At 45.9% G+C, this 15,232-nt stretch overlaps 1 protein-coding gene across 8 annotated transcripts; it reads right to left on the minus strand.

Annotated features, from left to right (window-relative positions):
• Positions 1-6,079: 6,079 nt before the first annotated feature.
• On the minus strand, positions 6,080-15,214 carry LOC110533944 (period circadian protein homolog 1). 8 transcript variants are annotated; one of them, XM_090186706.1, is made up of 17 exons: positions 14,873-15,214; positions 13,310-13,924; positions 12,925-13,145; positions 12,676-12,797; positions 12,378-12,579; positions 11,878-12,258; positions 11,596-11,749; positions 11,206-11,449; positions 10,960-11,068; positions 10,577-10,846; positions 10,311-10,469; positions 9,881-10,207; positions 8,686-9,740; positions 8,420-8,576; positions 8,120-8,303; positions 7,720-7,870; positions 6,080-7,551 (listed from the first exon to the last, which is right to left on the minus strand). In XM_090186706.1, exons 2-17 carry the CDS (start codon positions 13,624-13,626, stop codon positions 7,264-7,266), a joined length of 4,341 nt encoding a protein of 1,446 aa, XP_090042832.1. In that variant the 5' UTR covers positions 13,627-13,924; positions 14,873-15,214; the 3' UTR covers positions 6,080-7,263. The 8 variants fall into 8 exon arrangements, with proteins under 8 accessions (XP_090042832.1, XP_021474209.3, XP_021474206.3 ...); XM_021618534.3 differs by having other exon boundaries at positions 10,960-11,071; XM_021618531.3 differs by having other exon boundaries at positions 10,960-11,071; positions 12,925-13,178; positions 14,873-15,129.
• Between the last annotated feature and the right edge of the window lie 18 nt (positions 15,215-15,232).

Genomic DNA, 15,232 nt, shown 5'->3' on the forward strand with positions numbered 1-15,232 from the left:
CTTTTATCCAATATGGCTATCTTCTGTACCCCCTACCTTAAAACAACACAACTGTCACGAATCCCGCTTCCTGAGTCTGTGTTTGCCTCTGTTTCTGTCCTGGAGTGTGTTTCCGGTGTCCTGGAACGCACCCTGTCTGGTTGCCGGGGGAATTAGCTTGTTGGGAGATCGATGTTCACCCGCACCTGTATCCCATCAGTAATCTGCACATCTGTCCTGATCATCACCTCTCCCCTTCAAAAGCTCTGACCTGACATCCATTCCCTGCCGGATCGTTAGCCATGAACAGTATGTTGTGCCATAGTATCAGCCTCAAGTTGGATAGAATTAGTTTTGTTGTTTTTTACGTATTGCTTGCCTTAAACTTACCTCCGTTTGTTCTGTCTTCAGTTACTCACCCGGATCATTTACCCCATTCCCGCCTGGTCGTTGGAGGATTCCGCTACCCCATTGGATCCACCTATTTACTCCCATCAACTCACCACCGCTGCCCGCTACGCCACCTGGATATATCTACCCATTCACATTCACTTGTAAATAAATACTCACCTTCTTCCTACTCTCCTTGTCCTGGTCTGCTTCTGGGTTCGATTTTGAAAGAACGTGACAACAACTGATTGGCTCAAATGTATTAAAAAGGAAAGGAATTCCACAAATGAACTTTTAAGAAGGCACACCTGTTAATTGAAATGCATTCCAGGTGACTATGGTTGAGAGAATGGTTGAGAGAATGCTAAGGCAAAGGGTGGCTACTTTGAAGAATCTCAAACATAAAATATATTTTGATTTGTTTAACACTTTTTTGGTTACTACATGATTCCATATGTGTTATTTCATAGTTTTGATGTCTTCACTATTATTCTACAATATAGAAAATAGTACAAATAAAGAAAAACCCTTGAAAGAGTAGGTGTTCTAAAACATTTGACCGGCAGTGGCCATGCATGCACACTGTCTGGAGTTGCAAAATATCTCTGGAACTTATTGGAGAGGAAATTGTTTTCAATAAGAGATGTCTCAAACCGAACAACAGTGGGAGGTGTGAAATGGAGTGTGACAATAGCAACTGCTGTTCCCGGACGAATCATAAAACATCTCTTCTCTCATTGTGGTTTCACTCCAAAGGATTCGCTCCTGCTTAAAAAAGATCTGTGTCCACCACATGCACATGCACAGACAGAATATAAACTGCCTCACAAACGTGTGCTCTTGCAACAAATACTCTTTTTTTTTTTAAATGTATTTAATAAACCATGAATTAAACCTACTGAGTAATGGGTGAGTCAGGTTATTCAGAGAAATGTCCAAGGCACAGAGAAACAGTAAAGAGACACTGAAGTAGAGACAGTGTGGCCATAATTATGAGAATGAGGATGAACAGTATGAATATAAACAGTCAAGTAAACCCTGTGACCTGCCAACAGGCCACGTCTTTTGGGAAGTATTGTGTTCGGATTTGGATCGTATATCCTCTACCTTGGCAACAATGAGGGAGGTATGAACTTGAGACTCTCAGAAGTTTTTTTCCCAAAATGGTTATGTAACACAGTATATCCGGTGTTTGTTTCCATCCAACTCAGGTCTCATGGGGAAATCCATACTCTATATCAGATAATAGCAAATCAAGCAACTATGAAAATAAAAGGCTTAATGTGGTTTTAAAGAGAGAGGTTAGCATGAGTGCATTCTAGAATGCAGGTCTTGTTTTCTAAGAGAACTCTGCTCCCAGGCTAACAACAAAATAGTCATGTGAGTCTCTGTTCAGCAGCCCCCAGGTGGACAGTCTAGCATCTGTTGAAAGTACAGTTGACTTGCACAATGCCCTAACCATTTGGCCATGACTCTGTCCGTGGGTGGAAGTGAGAGTGCCAGTGTAAGATAAGTCCCTCTGCCTCCTCCCCCATGGTCAGTGTCCAGCAGTGCTCAGTCACTTCCTGCACACGGAAAAGACAGTGGAATGTTCAGATACACTTTGAACAGCGTTTTGCAAATCCAGGAAGGGAGAATGCAGACTTAGATTTAAGAGTTGAGGTCTTGTGGCTGTTTGTTACTACCAGCTGAGACCCACACTGGGCTAATCTGACCTAAGACCCAAGCAGATATTTAATCTGCTCTAAGTCACGCTGCCTGTTGCACTTCACCTGTGGATTTGGAGAGGGGAAGATTTCAGGAATTGTTTTGACCCATGCCAATTCCCTACTTTGAATATTACTTAGAACTGGAGCACTTAGGGATAGAGATATACAGTGCCTTGCGAAAGTATTCGGCCCCCTTGAACTTTGCGACCTTTTGCCACATTTCAGGCTTCAAACATAAAGATATAAAACTGTATTTTTTGGTGAAGAATCAATAACAAGTGGGACACAATCATGAAGTGGAACGACATTTATTGGATATTTCAAACCTTTTTAACAAATCAAAAACTGAAAAATTGGACGTGCAAAATTATTCAGCCCCTTTACTTTCAGTGCAGCAAACTCTCTCCAGAAGTTCAGTGAGGATCTCTGAATGATCCAATGTTGACCTAAATGACTAATGATGATAAATACAATCCACCTGTGTGTAATCAAGTCTCCGTATAAATGCACCTGCACTGTGATAGTCTCAGAGGTCCGTTAAAAGCGCAGAAAGCATCATGAAGAACAAGGAACACACCAGGCAGGTCCGAGATACTGTTGTGAAGAAGTTTAAAGCCGGATTTGGATTCAAAAAGATTTCCCAAGCTTTAAACATCCCAAGGAGCACTGTGCAAGCGATACTATTGAAATGGAAGGAGTATCAGACCACTGCAAATCTACCAAGACCTGGCCGTCCCTCTAAACTTTCAGCTCATACAAGGAGAAGACTGATCAGAGATGCAGCCAAGAGGCCCATGATCACTCTGGATGAACTGCAGAGATCTACAGCTGAGGTGGGAGACTCTGTCCATAGGACAACAATCAGTCGTATATTGCACAAATCTGGCCTTTATGGAAGAGTGGCAAGAAGAAAGCCATTTCTTAAAGATATCCATAAAAAGTGTTGTTTAAAGTTTGCCACAAGCCACCTGGGAGACACACCAAACATGTGGAAGAAGGTGCTCTGGTCAGATGAAACCAAAATTGAACTTTTTGGCAACAATGCAAAACGTTATGTTTGGCGTAAAAGCAACACAGCTGAACACACCATCCCCACTGTCAAACATGGTGGTGGCAGCATCATGGTTTGGGCCTGCTTTTCTTCAGCAGGGACAGGGAAGATGGTTAAAATTGATGGGAAGATGGATGGAGCCAAATACAGGACCATTCTGGAAGAAAACCTGATGGAGTCTGCAAAAGACCTGAGACTGGGACGGAGATTTGTCTTCCAACAAGACAATGATCCAAAACATAAAGCAAAATCTACAATGGAATGGTTCAAAAATAAACATATCCAGGTGTTAGAATGGCCAAGTCAAAGTCCAGACCTGAATCCAATCGAGAATCTGTGGAAAGAACTGAAAACTGCTGTTCACAAATGCTCTCCATCCAACCTCACTGAGCTCGAGCTGTTTTGCAAGGAGGAATGGGAAAAAATGTCAGTCTCTCGATGTGCAAAACTGATAGAGACATACCCCAAGTGACTTACAGCTGTAATCGCAGCAAAAGGTGGCGCTACAAAGTATTAACTTAAGGGGGCTGAATAATTTTGCACGCCCAATTTTTCAGTTTTTGATTTGTTAAAAAAGTTTGAAATATCCAATAAATGTCGTTCCACTTCATGATTGTGTCCCACTTGTTGTTGATTCTTCACAAAAAAATACAGTTTTATATCTTTATGTTTGAAGCCTGAAATGTGGCAAAAGGTCGCAAAGTTCAAGGGGGCCGAATACTTTCGCAAGGCACTGTACACTATATATACAAAAGTATGTTGACACCCCTTCAAATTAGTGGATTCGGCTATTTCAGCCACACCCATTTCTGACGGGTGTATAACATTTGAGCACACAGCCATGCAATCTCCATAGACAAACATTGACAGTAGAATGGCCTTACTGAAGAGCTCAGTGACTTTCAACGTGGCACTGTCATAGGATGCCACCTTTCCAACAAGTCATTAAATGTCTGCCCTCCAAGAGCTGCCCCGGTCAACTGTAAGTGCTGATATTGAGAAGTGGAACGTCTGGGAGCAACAATGGCTCAGCCGCGAATTGGTAAGCCACACAAGCTCACAGAACGGGACCGCCAAGTGTTGCAGCGCATAGCGCGTAAAGCTCATCTGTCCTCGGTTGCAACACTCACTACCGAGTTCCAAACTGCTTCTGGAAGCAATGTCATTGGGAGCTTCATGAAATGGGTTTCCATGGCCGAGCAGCCGCACACAAGCCTAAGATGACCATGTGCAATGCCAAGCGTCGGCTGGACGCATTCTCTGAAGTGATGAATTACGCTACACCATCTGGCAGTCTGACGAATTAATCTTGGTTTGGTAGATGGCAGAAAAACACTACCTTCCCCGATGCATAGTGCCAACTGTAAAGTTTGGTGGAGGAGGAATAATGGTCTGAGGTTGTTTTTAATGGTTCGAGCTAGGTCCCTTAGTTCCAGTGAAGGGAAATCACTCTACAGCATACAGTGACATTCTAGACGATTCTGGCTGGTCCAAATCTGAACAAAACATAGTCATCTATGTTCACATTTGGTCCGGATTGGACCAAAAACCAATGTCCGTGGGTGTGGAAATCAAGGCCGGTCCAGACTGACCCCAAAAAAAAGAATTCCAAAAGGCGTTGGTGTTGGTCTCTGCTTACTGAAGTGTAGCCTACAGTGTTCCCTGAAATTGAATTTTATGAATGCCCATCTACAAAAAACACAAAAAAAGACATCTGGACATGACAAAAAAAACACAAAAGACGTCCAAAAGACGTCGGTTCGTGCTTACCATGTCAGCCAGCAATAACATTTTTAAAATAAAAAAATATTGTAATTTTGAAACTACACTAAAAGTGCAGAAACTGCAGTCGACTGTGGTATTTTGGATGCAGTATTTGCAGCATATTGTAGTTATACTGTACTCTAAGTGCAGTCTTTTTTTGTTAGGGTATGAAGGCCCATCCATATGGTAGGTCCACCATTTGTAAAAACAGGCCGTTGCATTGGCTTTATTAGTCCTGATTCCTGCGACTAAACAATTTCTCTTTTTAAGCTCTGAATATCAGCTACCCAACTTTTTAGGACTTATCTTGTGCCTATTTGCTGTGTTTCCACAGCTGGAAATGCAGAAGTATTTTATTTTTCGCTATGATCAGCTTATCAAACATTTTACGGACACAAACTTGAAACCACTGATCATGAGAATGGGGTGAAACTCCTGGACAACAGTTGTGATTGTCCGTTCCGTATTGTCCATTCTACTTTGACCTGACCTGTTTTCAGGATATGTTGTTTGTTAACGTTTTATTTGATTCAGGTGCCATTTAGGTGTAAAAAGTGTCCGTCTCAATACATTGGCATTCATTTTATCTCCAGCCTGTAGGCTACAGAAAATGCCACATACTCTTTCTACCATATCCTGTATCAACAGCACCCTGGAAAGGCATGCTGGGAATGGACAAACAAAATATTTATTTTCCTTTGACAAAGTGGGCACTGTATTTTACAGGGCCGTATCAGCGCTCACTCAAAAAAAAACATATTCCACTGGTTGAGAGAAATTGTCATTGTTTTTGGGCAGAATTATGTGAGGTTTTATTTGTTGTTGTTGGAGGTGCGTCTTGGCCAGTTTAGCTCAGAAAATGCCGCCCTCGCCAATCTTCCGCCATAGGCGGCCACCTAATCTGGCCTAATGAGCGGGCCGGCAGTGCTGGCAATTTAAAATGACTTCAATATGTTTGAATACCTAGCTAATCTACCGTAGACAATTTCAGAAATGTAACGTTGTATCACCAGTCAGGCTGGACCTGGAGCCTTCAACCAACTGTCCCCACAACCTCTGGTGGCAGAGAAGGTCAAGGAATAATACTTGACTAGATGATTTTAGCTACACTGATGTCCTTTGCATACCTGTAGGAATATAAACTACACACCACAAATTCTTCAAGACGGACAAAAGAAAACAGAACTAAATTACATTTCACTTTTTAATATGTATTACATACCAAAATCCCCCCAAAGAGTTGTAATAAGTGACTAATCCTTTCATTTACAGTAATGAAAAAGGGAATAAGGGGCAGACTAACTATTGATAGAACATATTGGCCTTGACCAACTGCATGATCAAGGCCTGACCAACTGCATGATCAAGGCCTGACCAACTGCATGATCAAGGCCTGACCAACTGCATGATCAAGGCCTGACCAACTGCATGATCAAGGCCTGACCAACTGCATGATCAAGGCCTGACCAACTGCATGATCAAGGCCTGACCAACTGCATGATCAAGGCCTGACCAACTGCATGATCAAGGCCTGCTCCTCTCCCTCATCAACAACACTGGCTCCATCTGTTGTTAACATGGGAATGCCCATCTCTGCTCCTGACAAATGTGAAATACTATTTGTACAGAAACACCCATAACGACTCAAACAAAACAGGCTATTTCTTTTAACATGGTCTTTATGTATTTCTCTGGAGATTAAAAAAATAGGATAGTTTCCCAATAATGGCTAAAACTTTACATATTTTTACAACGATTGTGTTGTACAATTACATTATGAAAGAAATGAACCATTCAGAACATTACATGACAAAACAGCCCACAGAAAACTGTAGTATGTCAGCTCCTGGTCGGTGGTATACTGTAATATACACATGGTACAATATCAGAAATGACTTAGAAAATACTTGAAATAAGTATTCTACCAAATATATTTTTCTAAATGAATTTGCGATTTAATGGTTGACAATAGATTTGACATCATTTTCCAATATGGACATTGGACAAATAAATTATATTGCGTTGATACACACAATAACTTGTAAAACTATCAAAGTGTCACTATAAGGGGAGAAAAGTCCCAAAGCAGTGAATTTCCTTAGACAGGGAACCAAACATGCCAATTAAATATTTACTAAGGGCTTCTCTTTCCATTTTTACACTTAAAATACATAGAATATTTACACCTTAGATTCCATATACGTTGAGCTACATTCTCTATGTCTTTAAACAGGATCAGGTATTCTTTGACTCCTTATCCATGTTCTCTTCTTTGTTCAAACACAACACATTAACAGTGACCTTGGCTCCCGGTTGTCCCAATGCATTGCGTTTTAGAGTCATTGGCCATATAGAACTCCTTGGTTGCCGTTAACTGCCAGAGTCCCCTTTCTCTGTTCCGGATGATGACATCACCTCCAACTCTTTCACTCCGGTGTCCTTACCATCTCGTTCCTGCTCCCCTTGCCGCTCACCCCCCTTAGTCTCTGTCTGGGGTGCTTGTGGTGGTGGGATGGAGGTGTCATGTGTGTCTGTTGCCATGGTAACAGGGGTCTCTTCCTGTAGCTGGAGGACCCGTGTCAGATCCATGTCCTGCAGCTCCACATTAAAGGGCCGGGGGGCGGAGGAAGTGGGAGGAGAACCGCACCCTGTACAAGTCTAAACACAAGCAGAGGGACAAGAGTTGAATAAACCCGTTCTTCACAAGTATTTTTTAAATATATTAATCTCCACTGTCATCTATACTGATTCCTGTGAATCTTTCCTTGTCTGAGAGAGACGGGGTTGTAGCTACGGTCTCCAGTATGTGTCTGTGTGCTGACTTACAGGGCTGTTGATGGCCTGTGGCAGGCGTCCGGTGCCCATCCAGGGATGGACCTGGATCAGCTCTCTCTTCTGCTCCTCAGTGAAGCGCGGCTGCTGTTTCTGCACCGCCCTCAGTATCATACCATCCTCCCTGAGAACAGTCTCCTTGTCCCTTTAAAAATCACACACACACCGACACTCTTTCACATGTCCATAGATATGCCATAGTCTGTAAAAGGTGTATTAGTAGCAGAACGGTGAGAAGGCATTTCTCTCTTTTTCATAGTCTGTATGAATAAATAATATATAAATATACTACTACATCATCATTCATAAATACAATTACAATAGCATTTCATATTAATCATGACTACAATTGCCATGACAACAGTGTAGTGCAGTGACCATAATGAATTCTTACCTGGTGGGCATTTGGTACGTCATCATAACCTTGTCATCTGTGTTGGCCGTAAGGAGCCAGATAGGGTCCTGAAGGACATATTTCATGAGCTGGGCCTCTTCAGCCCCCCCTGGTGCCTGCTTATGGGAATGGTCGTTCTCCGACGAGTCAACGCTGCCAAAGTATTTGCTGGTGTTGCTACTTCCTGTGGTTGAAAAAGGAACATGTTCAGTTCGTATCATGACATATCAGTCACAATATATAAACATCCTTTACCAATCACAGCGCTAACAAGAATAATCTGGGAGGTGTTAAACTCACTTGTGCCACTCCCTGAGGTGCTGCATCCATTAGAGCCAGAGCCTGAGGACCCGGAGGCAGAGGCGGCCGAGCCGGTGCCTGAGCAGGCGTCCTCCTGCAACAGTAGGTCTAGCAGGTCACTGGAGGTGGACATTGCGTCCTGGTCATCAGCATTATCCTGGAGGAAGAGAACACAGGAGAGACAGGGTTAATGACTAGAACTCACTAGACTCAAATTAACCTTTTGGTAATTATATTTTCTAAATGGATTGCAGTTTAAAACTCACGTTATCGTCCTCTCTGTCGTCACCCTTCATGCTTCGCTTAACAGAGCCTTGACCTCCGAACTGTGATACCGAGCCAGGTGGGGGCAATGTCTGCTGTGCCCCTGTCGACATGCCCTCCTGGCGGTTGCCTGGCAACTCCTCCAGCTGTAGCAGGTTGAGGGGGGAGGAGCATCGTGACTGGAAGAGGGGCGAGTCTGTCCCCTCCAGGGGGGCTTGGCACGTGGACTGAGGGGTGCTGGAGCGGGAGTTGCCACGTTGGACAAAGGTGGGATCCATCTCGGGTAAGGCAAAGCTGGGAATCGGAATGGGATTTGGGAAAGGTAATGCTGGGCGGGGATCGTAACAGTGTTGGGGGATCATCGACAAAGTCGGTTTGACCTGTGACGGGTTGAGTTGAGCTAGGGCGGGACTAACACGAGGCATGCCATTCATCTGCATCATAGCGGGGTTGAACTGAGCCAATCCAGGATTGAGTTGTGGTAGTGGGATAGTCTGTTTGAACAGCGGTAGTGCTTGGTTAAGTTGTGCCATACCAGGGATACCGGGGCAAAGGTTCGGTATGGTTGTGTTATACTGAGGCATGGTGGTATTGAGCGGTGATACACCTCCGTTGAGTTGAGGGAACATGTAGTTGGGCAGAACAACCATCATTGGGGGAGCCAACGGCATGGTATGCATGGGGTACGGTAAGCCTGGCTGGGGGCTGGGGTAGCCCATCTGCATGGCATTGGGGTTCACGCCGGTGTGGCCCAGGACTTGTTGTTGCACGCTGGGGTAGAGTGGAAAGAAGGGCAGGACTCCTGGAGGGTACTGGGCCACGGCAGGAGGGATACTGGCCTCAGAGGCGGGCCAGGAAGAGGACGAGGTCAGGGGTCCCTGCATCATCAGGGGTTGACCCATGGGGAATGTGAGGCCTTGGGGCCCCTGCCCTTCCCTCCTGAAACTACCGTTCATCCCACGCTGGGAGCCCTCCTGCTGGTGCTTCAGCCTCTTTCCCCCGCGGCCCCTCCTCCGTCCATGGCCACCTGCTGGGTAGTCCTTCGAGCTGTGCACTCCTGAGACAGAGACACATAGAGAGGGAGAGACACAGAGAGAACACAGGGGTGAGCTGCATGGAAAAACACTGGTCTCTCATTCATATTACCTTTCACAGTCATAATAAAAACCACATCTCCACTTGAAGTGTCTGTCTTACCTTTGGGTGTGGTGGTGAGTCCTCTCAGAGGAGGAGGGCCAGGGTCCAGCACGTGGAGCTGTCCCAGGTCTCTGAACCGGCTCAGGAACACCTGTTCCTCCTGCTGGGTGTGGGCAGACAGCACCTCCTTGGTCAGACCCAGGCGGCCTGAGCATCCAGCTGACCTGCGGCCGTCCCTATCGGGCTGGGCAGGGCTGGGTGGTGCCGGGCTGGGCAGGGCCAACGGCCGGGGGGTCACTAACATTGTGATGGCGTTGTTAGTGGCTGGGGCTGGAGAGGTGACGGTGAGAGTGGGGGTGGCTGGTGTCTCCTCCATCATAACTATATCTGCAAGGAATAAGGTTGACAATACATCAGAGATGAGCGAGAAGAGACGGAGGCCAAGAAGAGAGGTAAACAAACAGTCGGACAATAAAGGGATGTGACCTACCTGACTCTGGGGGCTTCTTGTCACCAACGTGGACAATGGTGCTGCTGAAGCTGCATTGGGACGTGACAGAGACCACACTCTCAGCCTTGCAGTGCAGCGCCAGAGGGCTCATCTGTGGCCCCCCTTTAGACCCTTCATTACTCTGGGGGCCTTCGAGGTCTGTAAGGAAACACACAGTTAAGACACCAAAAATACATGCAGAGCATAAAAAAAGGCATCGAAAAAAACATAATTTGAGGTGTTTCAATGTGATCTTTATTGTGTACCTTTAGCTGTTCCAGGCAACTCCCTCTGCTTGTCATCGTCTGACGTTGATGACGTGGTGCAGGAGGAGGAGCCACATTTCCTCTTCACTGTGTTGGGGACGTTGCAGCTCTCCAGGTAGCGTACGATGCTGTCCAGACAGTTGATCTGCTGGTAGGAGTAGTTGGCTGACGGGTCTTTCCTTGACTGCACGGAGGCCAGGGTTTTAGTTGGCCCCAGAGCTCCAATAGGTCCCAAGTCCTTGTTTAAATTCTCTGGCACCACCAGGGCTCCTGAGAGGAAGAAGAACCGCATTATCTACGCTATACATTTATAATTGGGACATTTTATAGAACAAAATTCTGAAACAAACTTATTATTTTTTTAAATAATTCCAGGTGTTTACCAGTGCTGGCGTGTTTGCGGAGTGCTGGGCGGTTGCGGGACTTGGTGAAGACCTGCTGACCATTGGTCTTCACCATGTGGACGTCCTTACACATCTGCTGGAATGTCATCTGCTGTGGAACAGAGATAGGGGAGAATTAGGCCTAGTTACAAACATTACAAACTAAAATGACCCTGTTCAAATCTTGTTACCTGATCAAATAGACAACAGAAACATGCGTGAGGTTATGATTGTGTTAGTACTCACTGGTCTCTGGATGGTCTTCAGGATGAGCTCCTTGGTGGAGGGGCTGTTGCTGCCTGACGAGGAGCCTGGGCTGGGCCTCTGTGGGTGGGATCCGTGGGAGCTGCAGTAGCCCTGGGAGCCACCACTGTGGACAGGCTGCACCAGCACGCGGTGGATCTGCTCACTGAGCCTGGGGATCTCTGGAGACATGGCCCGCGCCTCCACCTCCACAGTAGGCGTGAACACATCCTCGTTCAGGGGACTCCTGCAGATGAGGGGAGAAGGACAAGGGAATGGGGTTTAGAACAAGACTCGGCTTGATAGCTACACAAATAGGTTACAGAGCAGTTCAAATGTGGCTATTGCAAGGTTGTGAAGGTCATTGACGTAGCAGAGAGGTCAACTACTCACGTTCTGACTTTGTGTCGACCAACGATGAAGGCCACTTTGCGGCTCCAGGGGTTAACGAAGGAGGACCAGCTGGTATCTATGGTGAGATACTCCCCGTTCCGGGCACACATACGAAGGGGCGAGTGTTCAAAGGGCTGGCCCGCTGACTGGAGAACTGAGCGGAGAACCAAATATGTTAACATTTTGATTGAGTATAAATAAGAACATAATCATTCATCCATTTGCTGGTTTATGAATCCTTACAGAATGTATAAGGCATGACTGTTGGACAGGAGTACTCACTCTTCTTGTGTATGGCCACCATGACAGGCCTGTCATCAGGGTGGAGGTACATGAGGACAGGGGTCCCAACCAGGTCCTGGGGCAGGTAGCCTAGCAACGGCACAGCCCTTTCATCGACTTCCTGAAAGAGACAGCTGGGGGTGTGGCTCGTGGTGAAAATCCTCTTGTCAGCTGGGATACGGGGAGCTTCATATCCTGAGTGCACCTTCTCAGCAATGAGCAGGCAGCAGGGCTGTGGCTGAGACATATCAGAGTCCCGCAGTGTCAGCTGGTAGGGGGTCATACGGAAGGGGTAATACCGCACCTCCCCCTCGCTGTCCCTCCCACCACTGATGCGGCAGAACATGGATTTCTCCTGGGTGCAGTCCACAGGGGAGGTCACTGAGGGAGATAGAGAGAGGGGAGATATTAGCACCACAACAATATTTACATCACATACACAAATGTGATGATCCATTTCCATGTGAATTCAGAGCTGAATTAGAGGTGTGGAAACTTACTGGAGCCAGTACAGGAGGCCCAGGGGGGCAGGCGGCAGGGAGCCGTGCTGCTGTAGAAAGTGCTGACGTCCTGGGGGGCCAGCAGCTCAGAGAAGAGCGCTCCCTGTAGTCGCTCAGGTTTAGTGCGCAGCATGGGAGAGGCCTGGGGAGAGATGTACACCACCTTCCCAGAGAGGAAGGACACTCCAACAGAGAATGTGTCCTGTACAGGAGAAGAAACAGGTCAGAACAATGTTCGGTTGGGTTTAAGAACTGTTAGTCTGGTTCTAGTAGACAAAGATTGTTCTCTAGTTCCTACCGTGTTCTGGAGTGTGTATTCAGAGGTGATGTTGTCCAGTTCCTCTGTGGTGAAGGCTGAGAGGTCCAGACTGCAACCGTGGCTCTCCTCCACACTCCACTGGTGGTAATACTCCTGATTCGCTAAAAACACACACACATTCAGACAGTATAAATAGCTATTATAGTTAGAGAGTAGTCATGCTATTTCATGCTAAAGCCTTGCAGTATACATGTAGCAAAAGGCATGGCTCAAAAGGCAGTATCTTACCTCTGACTTGTTTGACACAGTTGAGAGCGTACTGCAGGGAGGCCAGAGTGCTGGAGCGGCCTTTTGTCCGGTGGTCTGCAGGCATGCGGATCTTCAGCTCCTTCAGGGCCTTGAGCAACTCTCTCTGGGTCTGCAGCCGGGCCGGCTGGCCACTGCTGCAGCCGCTGGTGGATGGGTGGTCCTGCTCTGAGCTGCCACTCAGCAGGCTGTAGACCATAGAGCTGTTGGGAAGGGAAGTGCTGTGGGAGTTGGAGCTGACCGGCCAAAATAACATGATGTTACTATCACTGCTGAGCATTCATTACAATAGTATAAGCGGTGTCTACCGGCTACCATCTGTACATGGTTGTGGTGTTTGGCGTATGTATTCTGTTAAACTTTTTACCTTTTGCTCTCGGTTGTCTCCATGGCAGAGTCCTTCCCATTATGGGAGCTGCTGCAGGTTGATGCCTCATGCCCCATGTGACCTTCCACTTCTCTCTCGGCTGAGTCGTTCCCGCTCAAGTGGGCATCGGTGTCATCAGAGTTTGAGGACTTGGCCCCAGACCGAGTCCTCTGTCCATTTCCATTGGAGCTGCCAGTCTGACTCAGTCCAGACTCAGCGGACTGGGAGCCTGCCTCTTGTCCTGCCACCGCATCTTCTGCTAAACTTACTCCACTAGTGTCATTTCCAGAAGTGGTGTTTGCATTCTCATCACTCATAATAAGCAGTATGAGTGATTGACTATTGCTGTATGACAAAAAGTATCTGTCAAAACAGAGCTGTGATACCCTGCCACTAAGTGGGGCTACTAAACTTAGATTGAGTCATGGCTTGGAAAAGCAAAAATGAGAGAGAAGATATGGACAAAGTATGGACTGTATCTCATTGATCTTGAGTTTTTTTGTCAGGTCAAAGCTTATGAACCTGACAGGCCAATTGAAGAGAAGAGCCTTTCTTTGTCCGTTTGCTCTTCCTCGTGTGTCCACACTCAGTGCACTAGATGATTTGGCAGGATACCTGCTAGAAGAAATCATTCACAATCATGAGTGGTGAGTCACGTGAGATCATGAGTCAGACATCTGTGTAAACACTAGTACATCTAACTTCACTACAACATTACCAAAAAAACACATCACTGTAAAGGCAATAGTTAACTCACATAACTAAATTGCTTGATTTCAAGTCGCCTAAAGTCATGTGTATCCAAGTATGGACAGGCTCAAAGAACTTGATCTCCATATATAGGACATCGACCATAAAAATAAAATCCCTGTCAAGAACCGTAAACTGACAATAACAGGTAACCAAATGCTAGAGAAAGTGACTCTGTAGTCCATTTCCCTATCTAGCATGTCTTGAGGGTTACTGTAACTAACAGGATGACACCGCTGTGGGATTTATTGTTGACGACAGTGAAGGCAACGTGCCTCTACTAGACTAGGGCACATAGCTAGCTAGGTCCCGAATGAGCTCGTGGATTTATTCTACCTGACACAAACCTGGTAAAAGATGAGTCTTGCTTGTACGAAACACGAACTTACCAATAAATATTAAACTGTATCTAGCTAACTAGATTCACACACACACACAAAAAAAATCCTTGTTTTACACTCTTGCCATGCCACAACAATGCTTCACTTGCTAATGTCAATAGTGATCATTAAAAAAACATAAACATGTAACGTTAGCTAGATTCTGGGGCTCCCGCGTGGCGCAGCAGTCTAAGGCACTGCATCTCAGACCCTGGTTCGATTCCAGTTTATCACAACCGGCCGTGACTGGGAGTCCCAATTGGCCCAGCGTCTTTAGGGTTTGTCCGGGGTAGGGCGTCATTGTATATAACAATATATTCTTAACTAACTTGCCTATTAAAATAAATAGATAACTGTAAGCTACTACAACCAAAATAGCTAGCTAACGTTAACGAAACCATAGTTAGTTCTTGATCAGAGTTGACATTCTCACCTTATTCCATGAAGAGAAAATACGTTCCGAGGCAAACACTATTGAAACTTATTCCACAGTGTATTCAGTAGGTTTACAATTATTATTATTTTAATTGCAGAAACCCGAAATGACATCTTCAGCGACCTGGTCCAATGTTAACAGACTGCAAGACAAGTAACACACACACTGAACAAAACCGCACATTGTATTCGCAGTACTGGGAGGGAACACGCAAAAGCACACGTGATGACGCCCCTTGTCTGCTCCCATGTGTGGCATTGATTGGTCCTCAACTGACTCCGACTCTGCTCGAGCCAAATATACCACGCCCAGCGAATGCATTCATTGGTTGAGTAGGGCGGTGTCCTGACTGCACGG

Source organism: Oncorhynchus mykiss, chromosome 10 (assembly GCF_057628025.1).
Source record: "Oncorhynchus mykiss isolate SJ-2025 chromosome 10, ASM5762802v1, whole genome shotgun sequence".
NCBI lineage: Eukaryota > Metazoa > Chordata > Actinopteri > Salmoniformes > Salmonidae > Oncorhynchus > Oncorhynchus mykiss.

Bases quoted from the DNA above. Each gene is read 5' to 3' on its own strand.
- LOC110533944 (XM_021618531.3), bottom strand. From the start codon at position 13,626: ATGAGTGATGAGAATGCAAACACCACTTCTGGAAATGACACTAGTGGA. The intron at 11,072-11,205 runs GTGAGTACTAAC...TCTGTTCCACAG, and splicing joins TGAAGACCATCCAGAGACCA to CAGATGACATTCCAGCAGAT. The intron at 7,552-7,719 runs GTAAGTCAGCAC...GCTTGTGTTTAG, and splicing joins CACAGGCCATCAACAGCCCT to ACTTGTACAGGGTGCGGTTC.